The 14477-nt window shown below is 35.2% G+C and overlaps 1 protein-coding gene across 20 annotated transcripts in view; it reads right to left on the reverse strand.

Annotated features, from left to right (window-relative positions):
* The window catches only part of raskol (Ras GTPase-activating protein raskol), a 119729-nt gene that overhangs the window by 8434 nt on the left and 96818 nt on the right, over window positions 1-14477 (reverse strand). For 19 of the 20 annotated variants that reach the window (XM_089714138.1, XM_089714137.1, XM_089714139.1 and 16 more), the window contains 6 exons: window positions 3494-3719; window positions 2592-2661; window positions 1963-2090; window positions 999-1142; window positions 524-669; window positions 144-371 (listed from right to left, as the gene is read on the reverse strand). In XM_089714138.1, coding sequence (XP_089570264.1) covers window positions 144-371; window positions 524-669; window positions 999-1142; window positions 1963-2090; window positions 2592-2661; window positions 3494-3719 — 942 coding nt within the window. Of the gene's footprint in view, window positions 1-143; window positions 372-523; window positions 670-998; window positions 1143-1962; window positions 2091-2591; window positions 2662-3493; window positions 3720-6252; window positions 7398-14477 lie in introns of those variants that run through there. The other variant, XM_089714136.1, reaches the window with a different exon arrangement.

Genomic DNA, 14477 nt, shown 5'->3' on the forward strand with positions numbered 1-14477 from the left:
TTCTATAATTTTACATCTATATCCTGCTGAATTGGCTCTAAAATTGAAAAAATAGAATACGGAATATCTGACCGGCGACTGCGGCTTGTCGCCCTCGCTCACCGGGCAACAGCGCTCGTTCTGTAAAGGCTACGGGCACTCACCGATGACGGGCTCCAGGTACTCGCAGAGCCGCCGGTAGTTCCGCTTGAGGTAGTCGAGGAAGCGCGCGTAGCAGTCGAGCGGCAGCACGTCGACGCACTGGTAGCGGCACTTGATGCGCAGCGCGGGCGCGGGGCCCGGCGACTGCGGCTTGTCGCCCTCGCTCACCCCGTACCAGCGCTCGTTCAGGTAGCGGGACGATACGTCGTCTACCGGGATGCGGACTGTGCCTGCAATTACAGTGAAAAAAACATTTTAATAAGCGATAATTTAAACAAGTTGGAGAAATTCTGAAAATTGGAAATTTGAACACATGAACATCCTATAAGATAAGCACTTCAAAATAACATTATTTATAGAGATACACGATAAAATAACGCACCAACAAGCGCGTGCTTGTCCCGCTTGCGCGCGCGCCGCTCGGGCTCGCGGTACACGTTGACGTGTATCGCGCGCACCGCCGGCAGCGCGCTGAACTCGTACACCTCGCCCCAGAAGCACAGCTCCGTTTTTAGTTTCGATGATGATCTGGAAATTAGAAAAAAACGTATTTTTTTTTACTCCGTCTTTTGAATGCCCTGTCAAAGACAGTCTTCGAATGAAACGTATTTTTTTTTTCAAATCTAATCTTACTGTTTGACAAATTTTATTCATAACTTATTCATTTGCGGGCTGAAGTAACATTTATTTATCAAAGAGCAGAAGAATAAAGAAATAACACAGTTACATATTAAGTTGGGGTTGGAGTAGGGGGCGTTAGATTTTTCGTTACAGAATTTTTACATTCGGTAATAGCTTAATAAATGTAAATGTGTAGGAAAGTATAAAAACATATAAGGTATGTAGTATGTATATACCTCGCATATAAAGTGTCATCTAGGAGAATCTCACAATAGTATCTCTTTTTAGGAGGAATAGCTTTTGCTTCAAGTAACCAAAGCTTCACCGTTCGCTCACATCGCCTCGTCCGTATTTCATCGGGTCGTGCTGCTTGCCGTAAACTGAAAAGAAATTATTTGTGTTATTAATATATTTTGGTTTGTAAGTCGTGAACTGAATCTATATACATATAATAAATCTGTAGAAGGGTAAATTCTGTACATTGAAAATATTGAAAAAATAAATAGCAGGGGGTGTTACTGGATCGATACCAAACCCAAATAATGGGTGACCAACCCATGTGATTAAAAAAATTTTTGTCTGTCTGTCTGTCTGTATGTGAAGACATCACGTGAAAACTATCGGTTCGATTTCGATGAAACTTGGTATAATTATACCTTATTATTCTAGGCGTAAAATAGGATACTTTTTATCCTGAAAAAATACGAAGAAAAAAAATAATCTTAATTTTTCAGTTTTATCCATAGACGTTGTTCTGTAGAACAGCGAACACACGTGGGGTATTATTATAGGCCTAGCCGTATTTGAGTCCAATAGATATTTATAAGATGTCATTGTCAGAGTTACTCAAAATGGAGAAATAAACCATCCACGCGAAGACCGACATCCGCGCGGACGGAGTCGCGGGCGGAAGCTAGTAAATAATAAATTAAATAAACACGCTTTAATTAGATAAACTTATATAATTATTGTATTGTCACCACAATTGTCACAGACCCTTGATAAGTGTATAAAGCTTGAATTAAACCTGTCCGTTTAAAAAGGGTTAAAATTGAGTCGTCAGTAACATACTTGAACATATAGGTGAAGCTAATAAAAGCGTGTTAAAAATAAAGTAATTACTTACTAATAAAACATAAGTAGAGTCAAATATAAGGAAACTAATATAATTAATAACAACGTATTTTAAAATATAATTACCTATATATCCATCTATCTCTTTCCTTACGTGACGCGCAAGCAAAATATCTAGGTGCACGGTTTTCTGCACTCAATGCAAAACAGTGCGGCCTGCCTAGCACCGACGAATGTAGAGCACGAATTTCTACCTGTAAAAATATTATTATTTTTAAGCAACTTTATATTTTAAGTATAATTTAAAACATATATTGCATAGATTGCATATATGTATAAAGTGAATATTTAATTAAATATTTATAAGTCACGTAAATAATTTTATCTGCAATAAATATTTACTTCTATAAGAAAAATATTTAAGAGGAGATACACGTACAACAAAGTTAATCGTATTAGTCAATTGGCAAATGTTAAAACATGAGTCAAATCTCACGGTGACTCAGAGGTTAAATTGCTTATTCGAAAAGCTTTCAATTTGCAATTTATTATTGAATCAAGATAAAGCCTACATTAATTAACTCATTTACGCTTATTATCTAATTACCATTCATGTTTATTACTAAAGGTTTAATTGAACAAGTAGAGAATTCAAAACATCGTGCCTAATTACTACTTTAAATATTGAGTCAAACCTCTAAAGTCTAACGTAAATGTTTACTAGGAAACTATGAAACAATGTGACTCTAACTTACTTGATTTGGAGGTCCCAAATCCATTGTGGATACAGCGGGCGAATGCGCCGATAACAAACTTTCATGGGATCTGAAAGTAAGCAAAAGTGAAATTAATTACAATCTAGTTAACATAATTAATTCCTTCGACAGTTAGGTTTCTATGTACATAGTCGTAAAAGCTTTTAGTGAATGGATACGACAGACGAGGCGGGGCTACACTCCTTAATAATGTTACGACACCTAGGTTCATAATATGATGCGGTCACGACATATTCTAATTACTCTTGTTGTCGCTAGTACTTCTTTAATGATATAATTAGCGGTGTATTGGAAAAAAATATAAATTTCAGCTTTGCTTCGCCCATATAACACCTATTTAATAACACTCTTCACTTTTAAAAATAATACATAAGTACTACAGTGCACGAATAAATTATCTTCACAAAGACAGACAGAATAAATCGATTGCGGATTCTGCAAAAGACAAGATTTGCTCAGCTTCGGGAAGCAATCAGTGGAATGCTTTGTAGACTCAGAAGTCTGAGAGGATTAACAAGAGCGAGATTAAATAAAATAGTTGACAAAATAAAATAAAAGATCTTCTTGTAGCGCAAAAATAGTCGTCCCTATTTTTCAAACCGAACTAGATATTATTTTTCAATACAGATACAAATTTAATACTAAAATATGCACATAGAGTGTAATGGTAAGTGGTAACCAACAACAAATATTTACTTAGGTCATTCGTCATATTTTCATTTGAATCCTGCTGTTATTGGCATGTTTAACTATATTAATATGTCTCTATATTTAATTTTATCCATGAAAATTCACTTTAAGATTCATAGAAGGCTACAGACAGTAGTACGAGTCTCAGTAGTAAGATTCCTCAAATGAACTGCTCAAGAAAATTAAAATACCTTGAAGTCCGTAAAGCATGTGTAGCTGGATGAGTAGGGACGGCCGCGAGTATCCTCTCCCTTTCCAATTTGGTGGCGGATTTTGTTCGTTTCAGGGGATTGCTTCTGAAGGATCTCTTGGAGAAGAAGAAAGACGCTAGTCGTGATGGACTGTGCTGCGCCTGAGCGCCTGGTATAGGCGTGCTTGGTGCGGACCCTCGCCGACATGCTTTTTCATATGATGTGTCTGTGGACAAGGAGATTTTGTTATTAGTATTTTATACGTTGTATATTACACATTGTTATACTGTGAGGAATAGTAATTGCACCTGAATAAGTATCATATGTACATATTAAACGTTAATAATTGTATTGAGATTTGAGACAATTGGTCAATGTAATTGAATGTCGTTAGACGGAGACGTATAAAGCATCTATTATGTATCATAGAGTCACGATAAATTAATTGTATTTCGATTTATTTTCACAAGCAACATTTTAAAATATTACTACATATATTCACTGCAAACACGTCGATTCCATAGAAAACACATTTTACTGTGACCACATTACACCGATTCTTACCAAAACAAGATAGTGAATGCAGGAACAACCGCATATTTCTTAGAGCGCTCAATTGAGTCCGTTTTACAAAGAGGCTCGCGTCAAATGGCCGTGAATACGGCAATCATATGCAACGGTCTGAATTGATTTAATGTAAAGGTGCAATTTCACTTTCCTAGAATACGTACTAAGTAATCTTACCAATTATATTTACGACAACTGCATATTATACTTAAAGATGTACTGAAGCATATTTCCTACATATTTAAATTATGGTATTTTAATTGATTGCCGTAAGATATATGTTATCATCTCAAAACGGACTTGTTCTCGATCTAGGTTACTTTTTATTTTACATAAACAGTGTTTATATAGTTGCTTCAGGTAGATACTCCCGATTCGTGAACTATTGAAGTTCGTTTTTAATTTGAGACCAAAAATAATTAATAAATTTAATTCTTATCATTCTAATGTACTATGCTCTTATAGTATTGTATTACGAAAGCAATGTAATCAAAACAGTATGTAATATCGTCGACACAGCGATACGGCCACGCGTGGCTTCCGCAGGATGTTGCGCTCACGACGCCCGTGACCGCTGCTTGCGTTTACAAAACAAAATATCGACTTGGCGCTATTGTTTTTACTTTTATTACATACATTCTTTCATGCATTTTGTATTGGTATTTTAAACTTTAGCCACAAATTGGCATGCATATAAGCAGTTGTTTCTGAAGTTTTGCAGTAGATGTAGATTACAAGTTTAGGTGTTCTTTCAACTTGATCAAAATTTTTTATAAATTTGCAAAAATTTAGAAAGAATTGAAGACACGTTTCATTGAAGAAATATGCCAACGACATCGATGTGTCGCTGAACGATGCGAATATAACAGATGTTGTGTATAACCTATTACCGTTATTGCATCGGTTATGGGATCGTCAACATGTCAATGATATCGATCGATTATACTCGTGGTAAATTAATAAACTTGCTGGTTTCTTACATATTTTCTTGATATTCATAATCTCTTAAAACTTGTCTTGAATAAAATGGGTTAAGATAAGCAAGTAAAAACAAGCGTAAAAAATCTATTCAAAAGGAATCACCGCTGCAGCGCTGGGACTTTTCTTGGCATGTCATTTTATTTTATATTTTTTAGACTGAGATGAGTCAGTACAATAAGATAGCCGAAGAAAGCGGGAAGATAGAGTTTCGGAGATTAAGGCGAATTTAAAATTTCTTATATTTTTCTCAGTCAGAGTCTCGTTTATGATTATTCACCCCTGTAAAGGTTAGTGACCTAAAACCAATATGCTTCCAAGTTACATGGTACAAGTGAGTCATGCATCGTAATTATTGCAAGTTCGCTGCGCCACGCAAAACCCTGCAAGGGGCTCCAAGAATATACGAACAGTTAACGCTAACGTTCACTTAGAGCTTGGTAATTTATAATGAAATTTGTCAAAATGCCATATTATAAACGTGGAGATGTAGACAACCTGTAATGAAATTTACCGTAAATGTCTCACTTCCCTGTTATAAAACAGTTTTGTTTATAGTGTATTTCGTAAAAATCCTTTCAAGGCTTTTTTTTGGACAAGGAACATTATGATTTTTTAACAAAACATTTGAGGACGGCATAGTTAGATTGCACAATCACGCCTTGGATAACGAAGTGATAAGCGCCCACGAGGAAGTACTTAACAACATACATACGATAACAGGGCACTCATTTGTTGTTTTATGAAAAACTAGTATGATTGGTGTGTTGTAATAAGAGATGGTATTTTATGTACAGAAATTAATTCATTGCATGGAACTTTAATTATGCACTGCAAATCATATATCCAGTATAGGGATCGTTTAAAAAGTAAACCGAACCGGTATTTACATGCAAACTGAATACGAATCGATAACGGTATCTCCTTTCATACTGCATACATAAGATATCCCTAACTTTCACGCACGCTAATGTACTAAAATTATTAGTTAAATACATCGTATTGATTCAGCCGGAAAAATTTAATTACAAGTAATTTGTTATACCAGCTTCACACTTGACAGTCTTTATCTAACACGTGACTTTAATTTGTATGGAATTATTAATTTTGTTATTAAAATATTATGTAATAAGTATGTTTTTAATATTTATATTATATATTGTATAAATAATACACACAATACGTAAATTCAAATAAATAGATACTGTTCTTACCAGAATGCACGGCTACATCATCATCGACATCCAGATGATATCCTCTTCGAATACTGAGAGGACTATTTGCAACTTGTTCCTCATTTTTCTTTATAAGAGCTTCTAAAACCTCTCTCTCACCACCATTTTTTCCAACAAAGGTGTCATAATCATCAGTTATATCCGTAATAATAACAGCGACTTCTTCTAATCCTTCTTCAATATTCTTTGCTGTAATACTTCGAAGCAATGAGTTGCTTCTCGAAAGCTTTGTACTTCGAGATCTTCGAATGAAACTAGTAATTTTCCCAGCGCTCTTATTAGGACTTTCGGGGGTGACTGTTATTTTTGGCGTTTTAAATATAGATGACGAACTACAACTACCTTTAATAGGTGACGGGGTGTTCAAGTTCTGTGGCAATGTTTTCGATTTCTCTTTGTTAGGAGTCTGTATTTTTGGTGAGTCGGGTATTAAGGATAAATTAGAATTTCTTATATCAGTACGTGATGGCAATTTAGTTGAAATATTTGCTATGGAATTATTTAATTTATTGGATGAGATCGATACTGCTAGCGGTTGGTAGACCCTGTCATACCGTGGTTCACACGAAGTCGTAGATCGTAGTCGCGGTTTCGAGTGCTTTATGAGATCATTTTCAGCAACTAGTCTAGGGCTCATAAGATCACGTTGACCTACTCTCGGCAGCGCTTCATTAGAACTCGCCGTCGTTGACAAAGGTCGGTGATATCGCCTCTCTGGACTAAACAAACTGATATCACTTTCACTTTCGGTCAAGGACGTATCGCCTCTAGAGTAGATTTGTAATTTTGCGCGATCAGAGGCATATTTTCGCTTTGGTTTTATCGGAGTTCCATCCAAATTTTGCCCCGTTATTAAAGCCTCTTTTTCTTCTGGCGTGAGCGGTAAGTAATTGTCAAAGCTCTCGAACAATGGCACATAAAAAATAGATTTACGTCGCCCCTCCTCGTCGCACGCAGGTGAGGACTTGGGTGAGATCGTTCCCGACATGCTGGTCATTGCACGATCACGGAAATGCGCCACGTTACGGCAATCTGTGCTGAGTCACAGGAGCTTGCCCCATTATATCCATTCGTACCATTGCTATCTACCCGTTAAAATTATTAAACACAATTAATTATGATCGTGTTAACCACTGTATGTATTATATGTATTATCTGGCGCGGTGACCCCAAAGTGGGTCTTGGCCTCCGACAGCAAGAGACGCCACTTATCCCGGCACGGAGCGATGTTTTCCCAGTCTCTTCTGTGCAGTGCCACTAGATCGTTGGTTACTTGGTCTGCCCAGCGATACTTAGGGCGGCCGACTGGCCGGCGGCCTGAAGGACGTCCCAAGTAAGTGTTAACCACTGCACTCCTTTATTTCACTGCACTATGAGTTATCTATTAAAACAACAATATTATGTAAAATGTTGGAATACTTTGCAGTCATGAAAATTACTATAAAAACTGTTGAGTATCAGAAGTAATAAATAATTCAAAATTACACAAGTTAGAAGTTTACATAAAACTTTTTATTCGCAAGATATATCGATCGTGTTAAAACAAGAACTATGAATAATTTCACATTATCAAAGTGCGATAAGATTATGCACTACGGCAACAATGAAGTAACCTACTTTACTGATGGAAAATCATTGGCCATGCGACAAATATAGAGAACTGGAAAACTAATCTAATCTCGATGTTTATACAACTTGTTAACTTATATATTGGAGTTAAGACGCGTCCTCTCGAACGCAGTACGAGACACGAACTAAATTTCGCGAAAAGCAATAATAGTAACAGCAGTCAACACATGTGTTCGTTGTTTATACAGAAAAGCGGCGGGTGTCGTGCAAATTTATTTAGGAGCGGTTACGAATATATTACAAACATACGCAATTAGCCTGAGAACCTGGAATCTGTTAATTAAATTAACGAACTTGCGTGTTCTCATGCACACAATAATTTAGAAACAAGGTAATGAACACAACACAAATGGTAATGAAATGAACATTTTGCGCCCATTAATATTTGAATGCTTTCCTTAATCATTTATGTAATTATGTATGACAGATGTTTATTTTATTTGAGGTAAGTGTATTTATTACTCATCAATTTGTGTCAATAACCTTAATTTTATTATGTTGTTTATATTATATCTTAATTTTGCCAAACATATGCGTATTTGTTTACTTATTCAACCTTCAGTATTTTTCAGCATTAAAATATTCTCATTTCATACACGTACTTTCTATATTTTAATGGAATTCCGCTCGAATTAGCCTCCACACAACGTGCAAAAACAAATAAAACCGCGATCCATTTAAATTTTCAAGACGAACAAGACGAGTAAAGTAAGCACCGGATGTCGTGATGTATAGAATGAGATCTCGGGTTGTTATGGAGTGCAAGCAAGCAAATAAAGATTGCGGAACGAATGCTATTAACCGGTCTCTGGTACAAAATGTACGTGTTTACCAAATTCAGAGTCACTGTTTTTATAGCCAGCTCTAAAAACGGAATCATAATCACAAAAATTAACAACTATAGTTGCGTAAGCAATGTTCTTTATGCTGAGGAAGATCATAATATGTGTATTTATACGAAATTGTCGAATTATGTTGTAATGGTTAGGAACGAAGAAGCTCTACATTATATTTTTCGATAACTCTTTTATATTATGCTTCAATAACTCGTTTTTAAATGTAATACAATAGTCTACTAAGATCTTGAAACGACAGTAGAGAGTGGATATCTATGTGACTAGCATGCAATCACGTTTCAAGGCAATCGCAGCGCACTGCGCAGGTTGTATGAATCTACTGCAACGCCTGTCAGTAGGTCCTTCAACTCTATTTATTTCTTATATGCGTACAAATTAACTCATAACTCAATACTAGTTGTTAGATGTGTATATAAATATCTTGCAATATTATAAAAGAGAAATTCTAAGAATTATGGCTGGTCTTTAAAGTTGTTGATGAGAAATATAAGCCCGTGAAAGTCCTATTTCCCGTACGAGCATTAAGATTAATTTCTGTTTTATTCCTAGTTCTTGTCCATTCACACTGAAAATATTGAAACAAACTAGATCAGAAATTATTAAGTCACTAGCGGTCCGCCCCGGCTTCGCCCGTGGTACACATTTCGCAATAAAAGGTAGCCTATGTTCTTTCTCAGGGTCTAAAGATTGTCTGTGCCAAATTTCATCAAAATCGGTCCAGTAGTTTATGCGTGAAAACCATACATACATACATACATACATACAAACCTTTCCTCTTTATAATATTATTAGTATAGAAGTATAGATGAAAGTAATAACAAATAATAATTGCATATGACTGTCATAAATAATAAAATATAATTTCTTAATCCGCATTCCATGGTCGGTCTCCAGCGTTCCAAGTGTGTACAATATGAAGACAAAAATAAAACCACAACATGTCCGCAGCAAGATATTTTTCACACGCAATTCTCGCAAATTATTCAACGAAGAATTATCCATGTTATTTATTTGATGCCCGGGGTTTATAAATGCCACAACTACCTGTCCGGTTCTACCCTTGACGTGCCTATAAATGTTTATAAGGGGTCATTACGCAAATTTATAACCCAATTGAACAAAGAGGGAATATGTTAATATGCTTGTTAGATAATATTATAGTACTGATCATTAAGAGTAGTTGGAGTATATGACATACTTGAAAATTAAATTTGTTCCAATTCGTAATATGTAAAATTGGTACTCCCTCTTAAACCAACTCTCCTATGTTAAAAGGTACCAAAGCAGTGAACGTAACAGTACTGTTTCCTAAGCCTGTCGCCAATTTCGACCACAGTAAATAATGAAAGCTGCACAACCACTGCAAATTGCAAAACAGTATTAGAAGAACAAACAAATAGAGCACGTTTGATGTATAGCTCCGCTTACTCATACTGTAATAGATTAGCTATGAACTATTCGTTTAGTTACTCACAATGAGGTTAAGGAAGATCGTTAATACTGAGCACTAGTCGTAAGAATCAGTGAAGAGCAAAAGCAGTATGGCGGATGTGATCATGACTTCCTCTCGGCCGGACAAACGAGATTCCTAGTAAGTACCTGGTACATTCAGGTTTGACGACCCGGCCCACGTGGGTCATTTGGTTTACTTTTATGTTGGCGCGTATATTGACCATGCATACAAACATTGTATCGAAAATCGTTAAATCACATACTCATATTTTAATATTATTGAACGAAGTTGTACTTAAAGTACAATGTATTTAACTTCACAACACCGTTTATATATAAAGTTGAAAAACATTTCAAATTCAACAAAAAAATGTGAACAATAAAACTGCAATTAATCTTAGTCATTATTATAAAATTTAAGCTATGCTGTTAAGTCAAATTACTAGTACAATGTAAAGACGCCATAATGAGTCGTTGTAGAACATCAATCAAGATGTTCTCGAAGGGTTCAAGACTCAAGTTGTCAGTGATGAGAAGGAATGAAAAAAATAGGTATAATGATAAGCCCTAAGCGTATTCAAAGCAGTACCTTTTAATATGATAGTTATGTTTGTTATATTTTACAAAATTTAAATACGTAGTGTTTGTTTTTTGTTCGATATTTTTTTACCTTCAGACCATGTTTTAACCAAAGTAGAACGATTACTAACGAAGCAAAAACTGATGTAGTCCCGTTAAGAAGCTACACCATGATTGACCTGAAAAGTAAACCTACAAAGAACTCGTTAAGTACATCCGAGTCCACGTTTCGTACTACATTTATAATTATAATAAAACAAATAAACTTAACATTGAACAAAATGCAATTATCTTTGAGGGGCTTCCTTTCGCGATCCATATTGTATTACAATATGTTCACAAAACGACTCTTGATATTTAGGTGTCGCCAGCACCCGAAATATAGGTTAGAAAAGGTCACGGTAAAACCCTTAGTTACCGCAGCTCGTTTCAAAATGAGGGCAAGATTATGAGAACTAAAACGCATCTTGCATAGACACGTCGCACTAGTTTCTTTAAGACACGTATTGCATGCATCAGCATATCAAATACTGGCATCTATATGTTGAAACCGTTTGAGGCGGGATGAGCTTTAAATCAACGTGGAAGGAACCACTGATGAAAATCAAACAGATTAGAGGCACGAAGGAGAAATTTCTGAGAAAGTCGAGGTCGAAGTATACAGGAACGAATTTTGAACAATGCAAGCGAGATACTACAATGAGGTTGGCGGAATATGTTTGACGGTAACCGGATAGTTGCGCAACCGCTGCGTGTCGGAGGCTGTGTTGGAAGACAAAGAGCTACTTGAAGGCTGGTATTTAATGCCAGTGTTTAAGGCCGCGTGGGCAATAGTAGAGCTCAGTCATATTGTCTTAATATGAAGTTACGTCGTACAGCGTACTATCTCTGAACAGTTTATGAGTTAAGTATCTAACTCATTATATTTTATGAGATATGTGTAATCAATTAATGAGTTAATGATGCAGGAATAAAGCAGACCTATTAAATAATAATCTGAAATATTTTTCTTTTCTATTAGATAATTCATTAAGTGCGACTGATACTATATGTATTAACATAATCGTGACTAGAGTCTTGCACCAGACCTAGATAATCACCGTTCACCAACAAAAGGTCACGATCACAAAATATACGAAAGTAATTCATGTACTTGAATCATGTTTTAATTTGTATAATGTATAGTATTTACTAAGTACGAATGTTTAATAGGAATTATCTTGAGGTTGTTTGCATTATTCTTTTTTACTGTAACGATTTATTAAGTTCGATGAAATTAGTATCAAAAATTCAACTGTAATTGTTTAGAAATTTATGACGAAAATGTACACGGAAAAAATGCAAGCAATTGCAATCCTAAATACTTAATAGTACCTGCGTTAAATATTAACGTGTTCCTTATCTAACATCGAGCCTATTTTTAAATGACATTATTTGAGTAAGACAATGCCTTATTATTAAGCTATTAGAGGCAAATTACACGAACAACCCGAGCGTGATTTATAATTACATAATATGTAAATATTGGTATAAATAACAAATATATAATGCTAACATTATTTTTATTAGATTTTTTTATCGCCATCAATAAATTTCACACACAAAACATGTTTTGATCACATGTGGTGCAATTTGCAAACACAATGTAAAATGCAAAAGTGGGCCAACTTATGTTATCTTCGTGAGATCAAATGACTCATTCCATCTATAAGCCAAAATACAGCATCAAGATTCAAAATTCTTAAAATGTTTCACATTCATTTCGTGAATGCTTACTTTTTTTCTACTGCTTACTTATGTCATTATGTAAACAGAAATTGAGAGTTTACCACGCGTGGCTATAACGTCAATTACATCATATTAATTATTGAACATTGGAAACAAGTAAACAAATCATATTGTTGCTTTTATAATTAATTTGTTATTGCAAACAGTCATAACAATTCAAAATAATTATTCGTCGATATGAGAAGGAAGTAAAGGGCATTAAGCTGACATTCAGATAACCCCTGCTTCCTTTCAAACGTGTCCAACATAAGTTCAACATTATGTCAATGTAATGACCCCACAATAGTTTCATCTTCGAGTTTGCAAATTAGAAATAATTTAAATTAAATATAAATGGATGGCGGATGGCCATATTCATCAGAATCACCCATATCTTCAGTAAATTATAATGTTGGTGGAAACAAATGAATCATCAATGTTACAAACAAATGTTATGTAATCGCACAAATCTATGCGCTAGTAATTAGGGAATCACTTGATCAATCGCTTTTAATTAGTTTTGAAACAATAATACACAAGATTACTCGGAACAATAGCGATTCGTCGCAAACGTGGTGCCCTAGACGTTCTTCGTTTTTTTTTTAATTATATTTAAATAAATATTATTAATAATATCAGTTCGTAAAATGTGTCGTATTTTTGAATAGGCATTCGACCAAACTGCACGTGTGTCCCTTTTCAAGTGATTATTTACAAAGCAATCCCATCAAATGAGGCGTAAAATGGAAACAATAGGCAATAGTTTACATGTTAAATGCACGAGTGCACACATTTCCCAATGCCCATCTAACAAAAATCGAGACAATCTCAAGCATGTATATATAAGTAAATGACTTGCACAATATTCTCATGTAGGTAAACGCATCAGAACCGTTGAAAATCGAGTTAAATACACTCGGGGAAATGGTAACGGATAATCTCCATTTATGTCTCTATTATTATTCCTTATTTGTATTATAACGAGCTTACTACAAATATCCTCTTTATATTGTGGGGGAAATGACCTACAAATGCAAAATTACACACATTATAATATGTCTGCTAAAACCGATATAATTCTGGGAATTAATTTATCAAATGGAAGTCAACAGGAAAACCTCAAGATATATTGAAAAGCACAATGTAAGAATTCTTACGCGTATCCTTTAGTAGGGATATTATCAAAGCTTTTGTCCAGACTGCGCAGAATAACAAATAACTCAGGCAATTGTTACAAATTTGTTAATTTTGCAATGTGTACATCATAATACCATCCAATAAATAATGTACCGATTACTTATGTAACTCTACATTTCAATTAAAGATGTAACGTCTCGATCTTGTTGCTTATAGCACTATGACTATGCTATTAAATATTAGAGAAACTCGAGTGTTACAACATAAATAATTTGTAATCAAAGAACAGCATGTCTTAGAGCCAAAAACACCTGCCCTCCACGAAAACGACACCTGCCAGGCATGAGGCGACATATGGTGAACAAAAAGACTTGGGACCCCTATGGCCGGAAACCGACGGTCAGACAAAATACGACAAAATTGTATGTTGAATAATAAACAGTTATTTTGTAGGGTGAAATTGAATATTTGAGCACTATGCTTGAAGTGTGTGACTAATGGCTTAGATAGAACAAAAATGATAATAATATGATAGTCATATCATTAAATTATATTAATAGTTTAAAATGTTTATCTCCGCTAAAGGGCTTAATGGGCTAAAGCCATGATAAGACATACGTAAACATGTTAGTCAATAGAAGCTACACCTTAACACGCTTATGCCGCCGACGACAGTTTTAACTAAATATTGTCACTTAAAAAAGGAAGGGTTTGAGCGTCGCACTAGGTCCGGTTTGGCGGAGGCAGCGGGCAGCCTGGAATGTGACCCAGACCTCATGGGAC

The sequence above is a fragment of the Colias philodice genome, chromosome 3, assembly GCF_061535455.1.
Source record: "Colias philodice isolate Cphi_HAF_F1 chromosome 3, ilColPhil1 Martin Lab GWU primary, whole genome shotgun sequence".
NCBI lineage: Eukaryota > Metazoa > Arthropoda > Insecta > Lepidoptera > Pieridae > Colias > Colias philodice.